This window comes from Pezoporus wallicus, unplaced genomic scaffold (assembly GCF_028554395.1).
Source record: "Pezoporus wallicus isolate ANWC-B61680 ecotype Strahan unplaced genomic scaffold, APGP_CSIRO_Pwel_v1 scaffold_6885, whole genome shotgun sequence".
Lineage (NCBI taxonomy): Eukaryota > Metazoa > Chordata > Aves > Psittaciformes > Psittacidae > Pezoporus > Pezoporus wallicus.
In genome coordinates, this window is record NW_026638858.1 from 2,598,319 (window position 1) to 2,612,311 (window position 13,993).

Consider the following 13,993-nt stretch of genomic DNA (forward strand, 5'->3'; position numbering starts at 1 on the left):
TGGTCGTGGAAGTGCGTGGATAGGGCTTACTGCTGAGGTGTGTGCTGTTGTAGTGTGTGTGATGATGGTGGTTCCTTCTGTTGGAGGTGGAGAGGTCCTGCTGGTCCTTGCTGTGCTGGCGGTGGTGATGGCGGTTGTGCTTTCTGTTGGCGGTGCAGTGCTGCTGGGGACTATGGTGGTGCCAGTGGTGGTTGTCGTTGTTGATGGGCTGAGGCTGGTGGCACTACTATGAGATGTTGGAGTGTGGGTTGGAGAAGTGGGTGTTTGAACTGGAGTCGATGTGGATGTGGATGTTGTGGTGCTTCCTGTGGTGGTCGTGGAAGCGCTGATAGTGCTACTGGCTGAGGTTTGTGATGTTGTAGTGGGTGTGATGATGGTGGTTCCTTCTGTTGGAGGTGGAGAGGTCCTGCTGGTCCTTGCTGTGCTGGTGGTGGTGATGGCGGTTGTGCTTTCTGTTGGCGGTGCAGTGCTGCTGGGGACTATGGTAGTGCCAGTGGTGGTTGTCGTTGTTGATGGGCTGAGGCGGGTGGCAGTACTTTGTGATGTTGGAGCCTGGGTTGGCAAAGAGGATGTTTGTGGAGGAGTTGATGTGGATGTGGACGTTGTGGTGCTTCCTGTGGTGGTCCTGGAAGTGGTGGTCGTGCTACCGGCTGAGGTTTGTGATGTTCTACGGGGTGTGACGATGGTGGTTCGTTCTGTTGGAGGTGGGGAGGTCGTGGTTGTGCTGGCCGTGCTGGTGGAAATGACGGTGCTTGTGCTTTCTGTTGGTGGTGCAGTGCTGTTGGGGACTATGGTAGTTCCAGTGGTGGTTGTCGTTGTTGATGGGCTGAGGCTGGTGGCGCTTCTATGAGATGTCGGAGCGTGGGTTGGAGAAGTGGATGTTTGAACCGAAGTTGATGTGGATGTGGATGTTGTGGTGCTTCCTTTGGTGGTCCTAGAAGTGCTGATTGTGCTACTGGCTGAGGTTTGTGATGTTGTAGTGGGTGTGATGCTGGTGGTTCCTTCTGTTGGAGGTGGAGAGTTCCTGGTGTTGCTGGCCGTTCTGGTGGTAGTGGTGATGCTTGTGCCTTCTGTTGGCTGTGTAGTGCTGCTGGGGACAATGGTGGTGCCAGTGGTGGTTATCCTTGTTGATGGACTGAGGCTGATTGCAGTACTTTGTGCTGTTGGAGACTTTGTTGGGGGATTGGAGGTTTGTGCTGAAGTAGAGGTGGATCTGGACTTTGTTGTGCTTCCTGTGGTTGTCCTGGTTGTTCCTTCTGTTGGAGGTGCGGTTGTCCTTGTTGTGATGGCCCTGCTGGTGGTAGGCATGATTGTTGTGCCTCCTGTTGGCGGTGCAGTGGTACTGGGGACAATGGTGGTGCCAGTGGTGGTTGTTGTTGCTGATGGGTTGAGGCTGGTGGCAGTGCTGTGTGCTGATGGAGCCTGGGTTGGCAGAGAGGACGTTTGTGCTGGAGTTGATGTGGATGTGGATGTTGTGGTGCTTCCTTTGGTGGTCCTGGAAGTGCTGAATGCACTGCTGGCTTCTGATGTGGGCACTATTGGATTGGGAGTGATGATGGTGGTTCCTTCTGTTGGAGGTGGAGATGTCCTCGTGGTGCTAGCCATGCTGCTGGTGGTGACTATGGTTGTTCCTTGTGTTGACCTTACAGTGGTAGTGGGGAGAGCTGTGGTGCCAGTGGCGGTTGTTATTCCTGATGGGTTGAGGCTGGTGGCAGTACCGTGTGATGTTGGAACTTGGGTTTCTAGAGTTGATGTTTCTTGTTTAATTGATGTTGTCTGGTAACCTGTTGTTGATATTTGTGGTGTTTTTGATGTAACTGTAGTTACAGTCCTTATTGTGCTTTCTCTCTCTGTTGGTGATGTAGTTACTTCACTTACTGCATGTTTTGTTGTTTGTTGTGTCTTTGTTTTTATTGTGAATGGTGTTGATTTTACAGCAGTAGTTGTGAATTCTGTGGTTCTTGCCGTCATAGTTGGTAATTCTGAACATGGTATGTAACTGCAGCATAATATTCTGATTTCATAATTATAGCAGTGCTTAGATTGCTGGTCTTTGTTATTGCATATTAATCCTGTACTGAGACTACATTTAACTGTTTGGTTAAGATTGTTTATTTCTATATTTGGGTGTTCTTTGGCTCTGCATTGAACATTGTTTGGGTTTTTACACACACTGTATCCTTTTTCTCTGAGATTTTCAAATGTTTCATAATCTCCACTATCCTCTTTATTTTCAGGCTGTGTGCAGTCATACCATTCTGACCACGAACATATATTCTTCACACATACAGTTGTCACTGGTGCTGCAGTTGTCATTTCTGTAATGAAATTGAGGAAATATAAGTCTCATCTATTTTTATTAAAGACGGTGTCAGGGCTCATCTTCCATATTTGTTAATGTTGGATCTAATATCATATATGTTAATTTAGTCTTTTAATTCTAATGATATTGCTTTTACAGTTTTGAATTTAATTTCTCAGGTATGTTTTGATCTGATTTTTGTATTCTTTTTCTAGTGATAATTTATATGACATTTATTAAATGCTGCATGTAAATATAGCTAATGTGGAACAGCAATATATAGGATAATGTGATCTCATGATTGCTATGGTTTAAGTAAGAGGAGGTTTTATTCTCCTTGGTATTACCTCTGTACTTATTTGCTCTTAACTGCATAAGCACAGAGGCTTTGAAATATTTTTCCGGGTTAATGAGTTTTCTACTTCTGTTAATATAACCTGTAATATATTTATAAATATAAGATATATATTTAACATATGTATTTTATATATAATACATTATAATATGGAATCCACTAACATAATATATAGGAATATATAATCTAATTAGTCTTTTTTGCATATTTCTTTTCATATTCTTAGCATTTTAAAGATAACCATGTGGAATATATGCCACTTTCTTCAGACGGATGTTACTTAATAGAAGTCTTAAAGTTCAATGTTTAGTTCTTGCTGACATATTGTATAATTTTGTGGAAATACTTTGCACAATTTCTCAGAATTACATGGTCACTGTAATAAGTTAACTGCAGGAATAATATAGAATTGTACTGCAGGACTAGAAAGCAACTATTGATTTAGTTTTTATATACAATTGGGAAAGGTTCCAGAGAATTGTTTTAAGTAATTTGAGCATGTCCTCAAGTTAGATGTCTTATCTTCAGTTTGCGCTAATGTAGTCAGTTATTTAAAAAATGGCAGTCTCTTGTGTTTTCTGAAGTCTGTCTAGAGCTGCTGGGTTTTGTATGCAAGGAAATGAGGAGGTTCTCCAAGGTGCAATGATTAGTAAGGTGTATTAATTTTTTTCCCTTGGAAAAAACATGGTGAAACAGCGCAGACTGAGTCTGTAAGAATTGCTGTACTCATTTCTACATCCTCGATTATGGTCATCTTTAGCAACTGAACCTGCCAAAAGAATTGGTGGTTTCACTGGGAGTAAACAGTTTCAAGTAAAATTTTATGTCCTTAACTAATGAAAGGGCCCTCCATTTTAGCAATTTTCCATCCCTTCCAGGCATTTTTTCAGTTATTTTAAAGAGTATTCATGCATACCTGAAGCAGTAGTTTCGAACTGACTTGTAAGAAAAGGAAGTGGGGTTGTTGTAAAGATGCCACATTTAGAGATATTTCTGCTAATTGTTCCGTTGACATCACATGTTGCAGTGAAACACCATCCAGTTCCATCTGTGGTGTTGTAGATGACTTCACCATATTTATAGTTGTTCCCTTCATAAATGCAGTGGCATGCTGTAATTCAAAGGAAGTTTACTATCAGGCATCTATGAAAAGATAATATCCAGTATTTTATTTTCTTAATAGTTCTTAGCTGTCTTACCTTTATCATCAAACTTGCACTCTAAACCATCTGATGTGCATTCACTGAAATGACAATTAAAAAAAAAAAAACACTGAGAAAATATAAATCTCCATATTTTTTTATTATGAGATAATTTTATTAATCATCTTGTTCTGCCAGATACTTGCATCAAAGTACAGGACACTTTATTTGTGTTTATTCCTTGAATGTCCAGTTCGTGTTGGGTTTTTTTCTTTTCCTGTAATTTTCTAAAATCTTTCTTTATAGTAACCCAAACTTACGAATAGAAGTGAAGCTATGTATTATGCAAAGCTACAGGAGGAAGTCTTGTCCTTTCTTTGTACTTGCAATATTTTTGTACTAAAAGGGAGGTTAAAGAGGGAAAGAGTCTAAATACTACAAGTGGTATAAGAATGTAATAAAATCCTTGGAAGTAGACCCCTATTATATATTTATACTCCTGGAACAATATTTTTCCTGCCATAGGAATTGGAAATAGAGAAAGCCTCGTCATAAAGGACTTACTGTTCTTATTGTATCTTTATGCGGAGGATTGACAGCATAACCAGGAACAAATTCAACTGAACATAAAATCACATATGAACTTCTTCCTACTAATGTAGTAAGAAAACTGGCATTATATAGTAAGATATTATGTTTACACAAGCAGTGTTAACTAGTCCTGTCCTGTAACAGGAACATGCAATTTCCCACTGCTGTTTCGATTATTTTTCCTTGTACATGATTAGGTTGGAATGTTGATTCTTACCATACATGGCATTCATCCCGTATGTATATCTTTCCATCTTCGTTATAATAACAGTCACAGAGACTAACGCACTTCATCTGGTCCTCATGAAAATATGGCTTGTCTGGTGGGCAGTTAGGGTAGCAGCCTGAAGGAAGGAAAAGGACATATAGGAGATAGGCAAGAATGCGCTACAGTGAGCAAAATTTTTATTTGTGCAGAATATGTTTGCAGGTCTTGTTTTTAATAGTCATAATTTTGCTACTTATTTTTTTCCAATAATTCTAGGAAGTAGTGCAGAGTACTAGCATCAGCAGAGCCCACCCACAAGTACTTGGTCTTACAGATGTTTTTAACTTCACTTTCCATACTTTGCCTCCATTTGCGTGAATGCAACAATGTTGAAGAGAATGGAGTGGTGCAAATGCAGCTGATGGTGAAATACACTCCGTAGAAAGTAGTAGAACTATAACAAAATAAGGTAGTTGCAGCTTTTTTTACCTTCTAAACCTGACAAGTTATGGAGGCATTTTCCACTTGGATTCCTACAGGTCTTCATACAGGAGGCTCCACAAGGCTTATAGTGCCATTCACATTCCCCTTGTTGATTGTAGTAATCACAAAACAGTGCTAAGGAGAAATAGAATTTGGACATGCTCAGAAAAAGAAAATAAAAAAGAGCTTTTTTTGACTCATGCCAGTTCATCATATTACTGCAGTGCTGCTTGAACAGTCCTGAAAACTGGGAATGAGTAGGTGAAATTGTGTCACCATCAAAACAGCTTAGTGTGAAAAGTCTACATAGTGAGATTATAATGCACATACATAAGATACCTAGAGTGTGTGTTAAGCAAGGCGCTATGAATTTAACTCCACTTGCAGAAGAAGTATTTATGACATAAAACTCACGACAGATTGATGGGGTTCTCCAGGCTATGCAGACACCAACTTCACTACATGCTTGAGCATAGGCAGCTACTGCTGTACAAAAGCAGTCACAGTCTCCTCCAGTGTCACATGCACAAGCATCTGTCACACATGCTTGGTAGTATTTTGCTGGTTCAACCTGTTAATAAAAAGAAATGTAATACTATATATCCTACCATCTAAATTCTTTCTTAGCTTTGCTAAAGTACTTTTCTTAAAACTGTAGTATTTCAGAAGAAAGGCTTACGTCAGTAATTTTTTTTCTTTTGCTTTATATACACTGTTAAACATCAGAGGTGTTGCCAGATTATACATCTGAACCATGTATTGACAGATTTTTCGACATCCAGACTTGGGTCCTAGTAGAAGATTAGATTCATGTTTGCAAGCAATACGCAACTGTACTTGAAGATTAATGTCTCTGCCAGTGGAAAGAACTAAATAGGAAGAGCACAGTTACCCTGCATTGTTTGGTATATACTTAGTGTCAGATAAAGGCTATGCTGATACTTCATTACTGTATTATTATTTTGTTGAGCTTGTGTTCTGCACATGGTATATGAAATTTTTTATTTCTGCCACACTGCAAGAAAATAGTAATTATTAAACTATCATTCTTTTGTAATATGTCAGTATTTCCTTTGAACTAGATATCCTTTTATTTCTTACAGGTAGGGACTATAAATCTGTCCCATGAGTGGGATTCATATTGAAGTTTTCCTGACACAATTCAGAGTGAAACATAACCAGTGAATTACTAGCAAATTAGGCATGCATGTGAAAATGTATGAGGATAGCAGCTTCAATAATACATAGACCTAGTCTTCACACTAGAAGTGAACTTTTGCCCTGGTAATACCTGAGAGTGACAGGCAGCAAAGACATTGCTGTTGATGATGCTACACTGTTTCTCTGACCAGGATTTTCGATAAGGGTTGGTAGAACAGGGGTCCTTTATGCTGGAAGCATCAGGACATGTAGAGGATACTTTCCAGCTGTTTCCAAACTCTAGGACATTCTCTACCACAGACTGACTCCTTGTAGTAAAGTCATTGATGCCGCTGCCATCATAATTTCCACAGAGGCCACAGACCTGGCCCTGCAAAAAGAAGTAAACAAAATAATAATGGATGAGAGAAACCTTGAAGCAACATCTGAGGCTGAAAAAGTACTTGAAATTCCATTCCATTCTAACATTCCTGAACACCTTAATTCTTTGTTTCGTCAGCAACAGAACGACTACTGCTAGAGGGATACTGCTTTTGACTTCTCTTTTAAATCTGCACAATAAAACCATCCTTGTCATTCTAACTTTCAGTCTTCTGAGGCGTGTCTTTAATGATGAAACAAGGATTCAGTTAACTGAGTTCTCAATTTAAGCCCTGTTTTATACAGTAGATGTACATATAAAAAACAGCCTTAGAAAGTGCATAAACACTACCAGTCCTGCCACATTGTCTGCTCATTGAGTCTTTACTGTTGCAACTGGTCACAGGTATAAAAAAGAATTACATTTTCCTTGAACATCCAGAAACATCCCTCATTCTAAATTTATGGATCTGTAAAACTGATAGGCTGCAGTAGATGTTATGCTCTCTCAATGAATCTAAGGTGCATACTTTCCATATTACTACTATTTGTATAAAATTCCAGTGGATGAGGCAGCAAAATAACCTATGATACTGAAATTAATTTGTATATCTAGTTCTAAATTACACTTAATTCAAGAGAATATGGCCTCAAACTGCACCAGTGGAGGTTTAGATTGGATATTAGGAAAAATCCTTCACCAAAAGGGTTATCAGGCATTGCAACAGGCTGCCCAGGGAAGTGGTGGAATCACCACCCCTGAAAGCGTTCACAAACCATGTAGATGAGGTCCTCAGTGACAGGGTTTATTGGTGGACTTGGCAGTGCTGGGGGAACAGTTGGACTTGATGATCTTAAAGGTCTTTCCAATCTAGTTGATTCTATGATTTTATGATTCTGAAAAGTTACTGCTGTATGCAGTAAGATAGCAAATTACTCATCTACTACACTTTTTAGGACTTACATATATTAAGCTAGAAGAAGGGGTATGAGAACAGAAATACATTTCCCTTATCACCTGTGTAAATCATGCTTGCAAAACACATGGCAGCATTTTACAAGAGGCTTTCACTCCTAATATTTCACTTCCTTGTTCTTAAAGTATGATAATGTGATTTGTGTGTCAATGAGTACTGGAAACAATGGATTACTTTCAAGATCACGACTACTCAATTTGTTTTGACACATGCAGCTATGTAATTTTAGTAAGGTCTGATAACCTTTACCAAGATTCAGTGGGTAATTTAACAAAGTCCCAGAAAGCAGTTTGCCAGTTCAAGTTCTGTCAGGCCAAGTAGGCACTGAAAGCTGCCTTCGGAGCTCAGAAGAGCAGCAGGATGATGTCATGGCTTCCTGAGGCACCAGAGGAATGGGAAACAACGTGGGATGTCCTAGGAATGCTAGAGACATCACCTGTTTGGGATCTTGGCAGGGTCTCAAGAAAATTCACACACAGTCCAAATCTGGACTGTAAATTGCCATTTAACTGCTAGTTCCGCACCTTAAAATCAGGGCTGAGCTTGATGAAGATGCTGGTTTTCTTGTCCCACATGAGTATCAGTCCACTTGTGGTCTCAATTACCACGTACATACCCATATAGCGGACTGTGTATGGCACCTCATTATTTTGTCCTCTCTTTATGACACTGACATGCTCCTCGCCAAGTATCAGTTCATAGCTCTGAAACAGGAGGAAAAGGTGATTAGAAATGAACTCAGTAGCTGCAGCTCTGCTCTTTTTCTCTTTTTAAGGATACTATGCATATTTTATATAATGAAAACAAATAATCCAAATGTGATAAAACTACATAGTTCAAATTTTAGGTTCCAGGAACTGTGGTAGAAAGGTATTTGAAGCGGCATAGGTCAAAAAAAAAAAATTTTGGCACTCATGGAGGATCTAAATTGCACAGAATAAAACAATTATGACATGATGGGCTAATTTCTGCTATTTTCCTGTAAATCTGTAGTTTCCCCAAGGGTGATATAAAATAGTGTGGTGTCGTGGTTTAAACCCAGTCAGGTAACTCGTTCACTCACTCCCCCCCTTCTTTCCCTCCCCCTACTCCCGGAGGGACGGAGAGGAGAATCGAAAAGAATGCAACTCCCACGGGTTGAGATAAGAACAGTTTAGTAACTAAGGTATAACACAAATCACTACTGCTACCACCAGTGATAATAATGATAAAGGAAATAACAAGGGAAGAGAATACAACACCTCAGCACCAGCCGACCGATCACTCGCCCCCCAAGCCCGACCAAGCTCCGACTGATACCTCCTCCAACCCTGCAGACTCCCAGCCCTTCCGGCTAACTCCCAGTTACATCCTTGGCATGACGTGCTGTGGTATGGAATACCTCTTTGGTCAGTTTGGGTCAGGTGTCCTGTCTCTGCTTCCTCCTGGCTTCCCCTCCTCCCTGGCAGAGCATGAGGCTCACAAAGTCCTTGGCCAAACCAAAACATCCTTGTTATCAGCTCTGTTCCCGAGCTGAAAGTCAAAACACTGCACTGCACCAGCTACCAAGGAGGAGAAACATGACTGCTACTGCTGAACCCAGGACATGTGGGAAAAGGAAAAGATAGAAAGCTGGGAAGCTCTACCAAATATTTCACTTCAATCTGATTTAAGCTTAATTTTCCAACTTCCTTGACGCAATGGATATTTAGGCTTCTCTTGAGCCCTAACCAGTTACAGAATGAAGTTGTTCTTCTTACCTCTAAGAAAACTTTGATAGATTTTGAACAAGTTGTCCCACTGTTGCCACAGGGAATATTTTCAGTAATAACCCGAAAGGTTCCATTGGCTGTGCCACTCATCCCACAGTGGTCCTGGGTGGAGAATAACATTTTAAAATACATTATTTTTGTAGACACAGTCAAGGTAAAGTCTCATTTACTATTGCTAATTATCAGTACCTGGACTAGTGTGTATTCACAGTTTCCATTGAAGTTGAACCTTTTGTCATCAAAGGTATTATAATGACCATCTCCATAAACAGCACAAGTGCCCAGACATTGATCTTTGGTGCATTCCCACTTCCTATTCTTGCATACACTAGGAGTGAGAATAAAACATTTTAATAATAAAACAACTCACTGTTTTGTGTAGACACATCCCATCAAATCAGTATTTGTTTGGCAATTCATCCCTGGTAATGTTGTACTGATTCTGGAGTGAAAATAATTTTTTAAGTGAAGTATTAAAGCAAAGTTCTGTTGTGCCACTCTGAATGCATTAACTGCAAAACAGGGTAATACGAAATGAACACTGTAGTCCCAAAGACTTCTTCCCATTCTGCGCTTTGGCTATCTGTCTACATCAGAAGGAAACCGTCTCATACTGTTTAATCCACAACTAAGAGATCTGTCAGTTGGTGACATGTGTAATCCAAATATTTCTTTACTGCTCTACTATGTAAGTTCTTTGGAAAGACAAATGATGGAACCAGGAATGATACTTCTGAGGAAATACTTACCAGGTGTTACAGTCAACGCTGATCTTTTCCCCAGGCTGATACATGGCTTCATTGTGAATACATGGACATTCCTCTTCAGGAATACAATCACCATTCCCATGTAACACAAGCCCAGCTGGGCACACGCAACCAGATATGCAATGCATGCTATACTAGAAAAGTCAAGAGAAGGTAAAATTTCAGAATTAAATATTTGCAATAGAAAAACATTAAAATAAAATGTCTTTATATGGTCTTATTGCTGCCTATCTTAAATGAGAGAGGACTACAAAGTACTTATAGGACAATGGAACAAACTGGAATTTATTAGCCATTGATTTAATAGAATATATATCTGTTAAAGATGTTTTGTGTATGCCAATCCTGATTACTCTGCTACAGTCTGTGAAATTTAAAGTACATTGAATTGTAAGTCTTGCTCTGTATTAGCTGAAGCAGCCTTGCACTTTGTAGTTGGTGACTGAATGGAGCTTTAAAAAGAAAATACATAATATTTTTTAGGTTTGATTGGTTTACATCAAAATGTATTTATCTCCCATGGTACTTATTCACAAAATGGTATGTGGCATGCATTTAGATGGAATATTATAATTATGTGTGAAAGAAGTTCCTAATTGCATTATGGTATAAGAAAGAATTATTTCTCCTACCCAGTTCATAGCCAGTAATTTTCTCCTAAAGAAGTAAAATATGTGTCCTAGATATTTTCACTGCTAATTACTGTTACCTGCAGTAGCTGAAGTAAGGTAGACACCAATATTATGAATTAAATTGGATGTTACCTTATTATATTTTTGTCTAAGGGTCCCATTATTAATGGTTTATAACATGGTTTTAGGCTTTTGCTACAAGAACAAAGTATCTATGTTGTAGATTTGGAGTGGATCAGATAGATCAGTTACTTTACCACCAAAAGCACAAACAAAACCTGGAAGCACAATTTCATCCAGCCCTGAAATACTTACACACTGCATATCCAGAGTCTGACAACTTTTTTGACATTCTGTTCCAGTTGTTCCTTCACTGATGTTTCTACAGTCTAAGTAGACCATGGGAGATTCACAGACTAAAGGAAGGAAAGAAATGAGAGCAATCAGAAATGGCTCATCTCTAGCCATTAAAACCCTCTAGAAATCCTTTGGACTTACATATTTCAATTAGTAAGGATTGCTGTCTGTATTAAATAGATTCATTTCAGAGCACTGAATTACCAGAGAAAACCCTCAGTATTTTAGAAAAAAATCATCATGAAAAAGAAATCCTATCATTAATTTGGGTTCACTCTTGCCTTTTATGATAACTGTTGCACTGTAACTAAATCAAAAATACTTCTATTATTTAAAATTCCATTAAGATTTTATCATTTCAATCAATTATATCAACTATTTCTGTCCAGAACCTGTCACAGAAAAGTGGAAGAAGATTTTTATTTTTATTCACCTCGATCTGGATTGGGTTCTCCAGTGCAATCCAGTCTTCCCTGGATGCACGTGCTGCAAGAGAGGAAAAAAAAAAAAGAAAAATCTCTTAAATCATGTATTGAGACTGAGAGCTACTTCTCTCTTGTCAAGTTTCAGAATTTCCAAAGGAAAGAATTTCCCTTAATACCACTACCAGTGCTGCTTTCATGTGATATCCAACACTGAGCCCTGGGGAACACTGCTTGTGGCCAGGGCCAACTGGATTTAACTCCATTTTCCACCACTCTTTGGGCCTGGCCATCCAGCCAGTTTTTCACCAGCAAGGAGTGCCTCTGTCCAAGCCATGAGCAGTCATTTTCTCCAGGAGAATGCTGTGGGAAGCAGTGTCAAAGGCTTTACTAAAGTCTTGGTAAACAACATCCACAGCTTTTCCCTCATCCACTAAGTGGGTCACCTTGCCACAGAAGATCAGGTCTGTCAAGCAGGACCTGCCTTTCATAAAGCTGTGCTGACTGCGCCTGATCACCTGAGTGATGGCAGTCATGATGATCTGCTCTATAACCTTCCCTGTCGCTGTGGTCAGACTGACAAGCTTGCAGTTCCCCAGATCCTTCTTCTGGTCCTTTTTGTAGATGACTAGATTTTGTAGATTTGCTAACCTCCAGTCAAGTAGGACCTTGCCTGTTAGCCAGGACTGCTGAAAAATGCTTGCAAATGGTGAATACTTCCACCAGCTCCCTCAGTACACTTGGATCGATCCCAGCTGGCCCCATTGCCTTACGTATGTTTCAGTGGTACAGCATATTCTCCTTCAAGCTCAGGGAAATATGCACCTTCTTAAAAGTTGAAAAAAAATGAGACAGCATTGTATTGAAATTCAAGCAGGACAGGCTGAGACCAATTTAAATGTAGCAGATTCTAATGAGAAAATATATACAGTATTGCTTGAGTGTTTTGCAACGGATTCACTTACCATACAAGCCCATTTGCTTGGACAGTTTCTCCAGATGATATGGGAGATCCTCTGTAGTAGCAGGGGCATTCAGTAGCAGGCACACATCTGCCACTTTCATCCATGTAAGTTCCATTTATGCAGGTGCAGCCATCAACTGGGACAAACTTAATTTTGCATGTGACATCATGCTCGCTCAGAGATCGACAAGTGGGTTGACAGGAAGAGATGTTATAGCTGTAGCTTAGGGATTTGGGACATGAGGTGTATTTTGCTTGAGAGAGAAAAATAAAATAGATTTGTTAATTCCAGGTGGTAATTTCTGATGGGGAAAAAAGAAACCATAGGCAGTAGAAATAACATGTACACAATACTGCATAACTCTGCCTATGTTGTATCTTTCATGTATTTCTGAATACTTCCAGAGTTAGATCTGATCTACTGTACATGTGGATTATGTGATGTTTGCAAAGAAGAAAATATTTTCTTGAATGAAATTTCAGAAAGAAACCTCCATTTGGTGCTGGCAAAATTTCTATACCTTTTTAAGTATGAAATAAGGTATCTTCCTGAATGTCTCCTCGTATACTGAAAACAGACCTACTGGTGGTGGAACCCAGCATGCAGCTTCAGAGACCTTTCATTTGCAAGTATTCTGGTTAGAATTACTAGTACTGTTACTCTAGTATGTCACATTTACTCTACAGTAACTTGTCATACATGAAGCTGTAATGAAATTCAAAGTTGCATAGAAACATTTCTATAACAGCAGTCTCTTTCCTAGGCAGCCTACGTTTTCTATCTGTTTGTATTCACTCTTGCTAGCAATGGATTGATTCTAAGGGAACAGCAGAGAATTACTTCCAGAAGTTCACTTAACAAAATCCCTTCCTCACCACTTATTATAATTGTCTAGAAATCAGTATAAAATAGTCCCTGACCAGCAGTTTTTATTGATGTGTATTCATAGAAGAGGGGATAATTAAGAGTACTTACAGCAGACATCGGTCCTCCATCCATCCAGCTGTATTCCTTTTGCAGCACAAGCTCTCACATAGGAAGACAGGGCTGCACACAGACAGTCCTCACTATTTTTACAGTTACATGTGTCATACATGCAGTTCTAAAAATGCAGAGAAAAATAGTCTCAGCACTGGTAAAACTGTCAGTCTAAAAAGAAAGAGCATTATCTTCCTGGTCTTACGCACTAATCCTACCTCAGATATGCTCACTCATAAACAACACTAATATAGCTTTAGCAATATTTTTTAGCAAACTTTTCCAATGTTTGTCTAGAGTTGCCTGGCCAGGAAGAGTGAAGGTAATGGAAATTCAGTTGATGTGTGCAGTTATTACTGGGAGACAGTGGTCTTAAAGTCTGTTATACATTTAGGAGTTTCATGTCCCTCTGAACCGTTTTTACGAATATGCTGCAGAATAGCATACAAAGCTCTGTTCATGGTACGCAATCTAGAAACATCATTTCACCAGTGTCCGTATCTGGGTGATTCATAGTGAGAAGAAAGATTGGTAAAACATTG

The 13,993-nt window shown here is 39.5% G+C and overlaps 1 protein-coding gene across 1 annotated transcript in view; it reads right to left on the minus strand.

Annotated features, from left to right (window-relative positions):
- LOC130601026 (mucin-5B-like) overlaps nucleotides 1-13,993 on the minus strand; it is a 29,985-nt gene that overhangs the window by 1,543 nt on the left and 14,449 nt on the right. Inside the window, exons 17-31 of the mRNA XM_057412818.1 lie at nucleotides 13,449-13,575; nucleotides 12,474-12,726; nucleotides 11,520-11,572; nucleotides 11,045-11,145; nucleotides 10,080-10,231; nucleotides 9,520-9,658; nucleotides 9,319-9,432; nucleotides 8,104-8,283; nucleotides 6,373-6,612; nucleotides 5,496-5,652; nucleotides 5,088-5,216; nucleotides 4,608-4,734; nucleotides 3,857-3,900; nucleotides 3,574-3,768; nucleotides 31-2,318 (exon numbers count right to left, since the gene is read on the minus strand). Of these exons, the coding sequence (XP_057268801.1) occupies nucleotides 31-2,318; nucleotides 3,574-3,768; nucleotides 3,857-3,900; nucleotides 4,608-4,734; nucleotides 5,088-5,216; nucleotides 5,496-5,652; nucleotides 6,373-6,612; nucleotides 8,104-8,283; nucleotides 9,319-9,432; nucleotides 9,520-9,658; nucleotides 10,080-10,231; nucleotides 11,045-11,145; nucleotides 11,520-11,572; nucleotides 12,474-12,726; nucleotides 13,449-13,575 (4,299 nt within the window). The remainder of the gene's footprint in view (nucleotides 1-30; nucleotides 2,319-3,573; nucleotides 3,769-3,856; nucleotides 3,901-4,607; nucleotides 4,735-5,087; nucleotides 5,217-5,495; nucleotides 5,653-6,372; nucleotides 6,613-8,103; nucleotides 8,284-9,318; nucleotides 9,433-9,519; nucleotides 9,659-10,079; nucleotides 10,232-11,044; nucleotides 11,146-11,519; nucleotides 11,573-12,473; nucleotides 12,727-13,448; nucleotides 13,576-13,993) is intronic.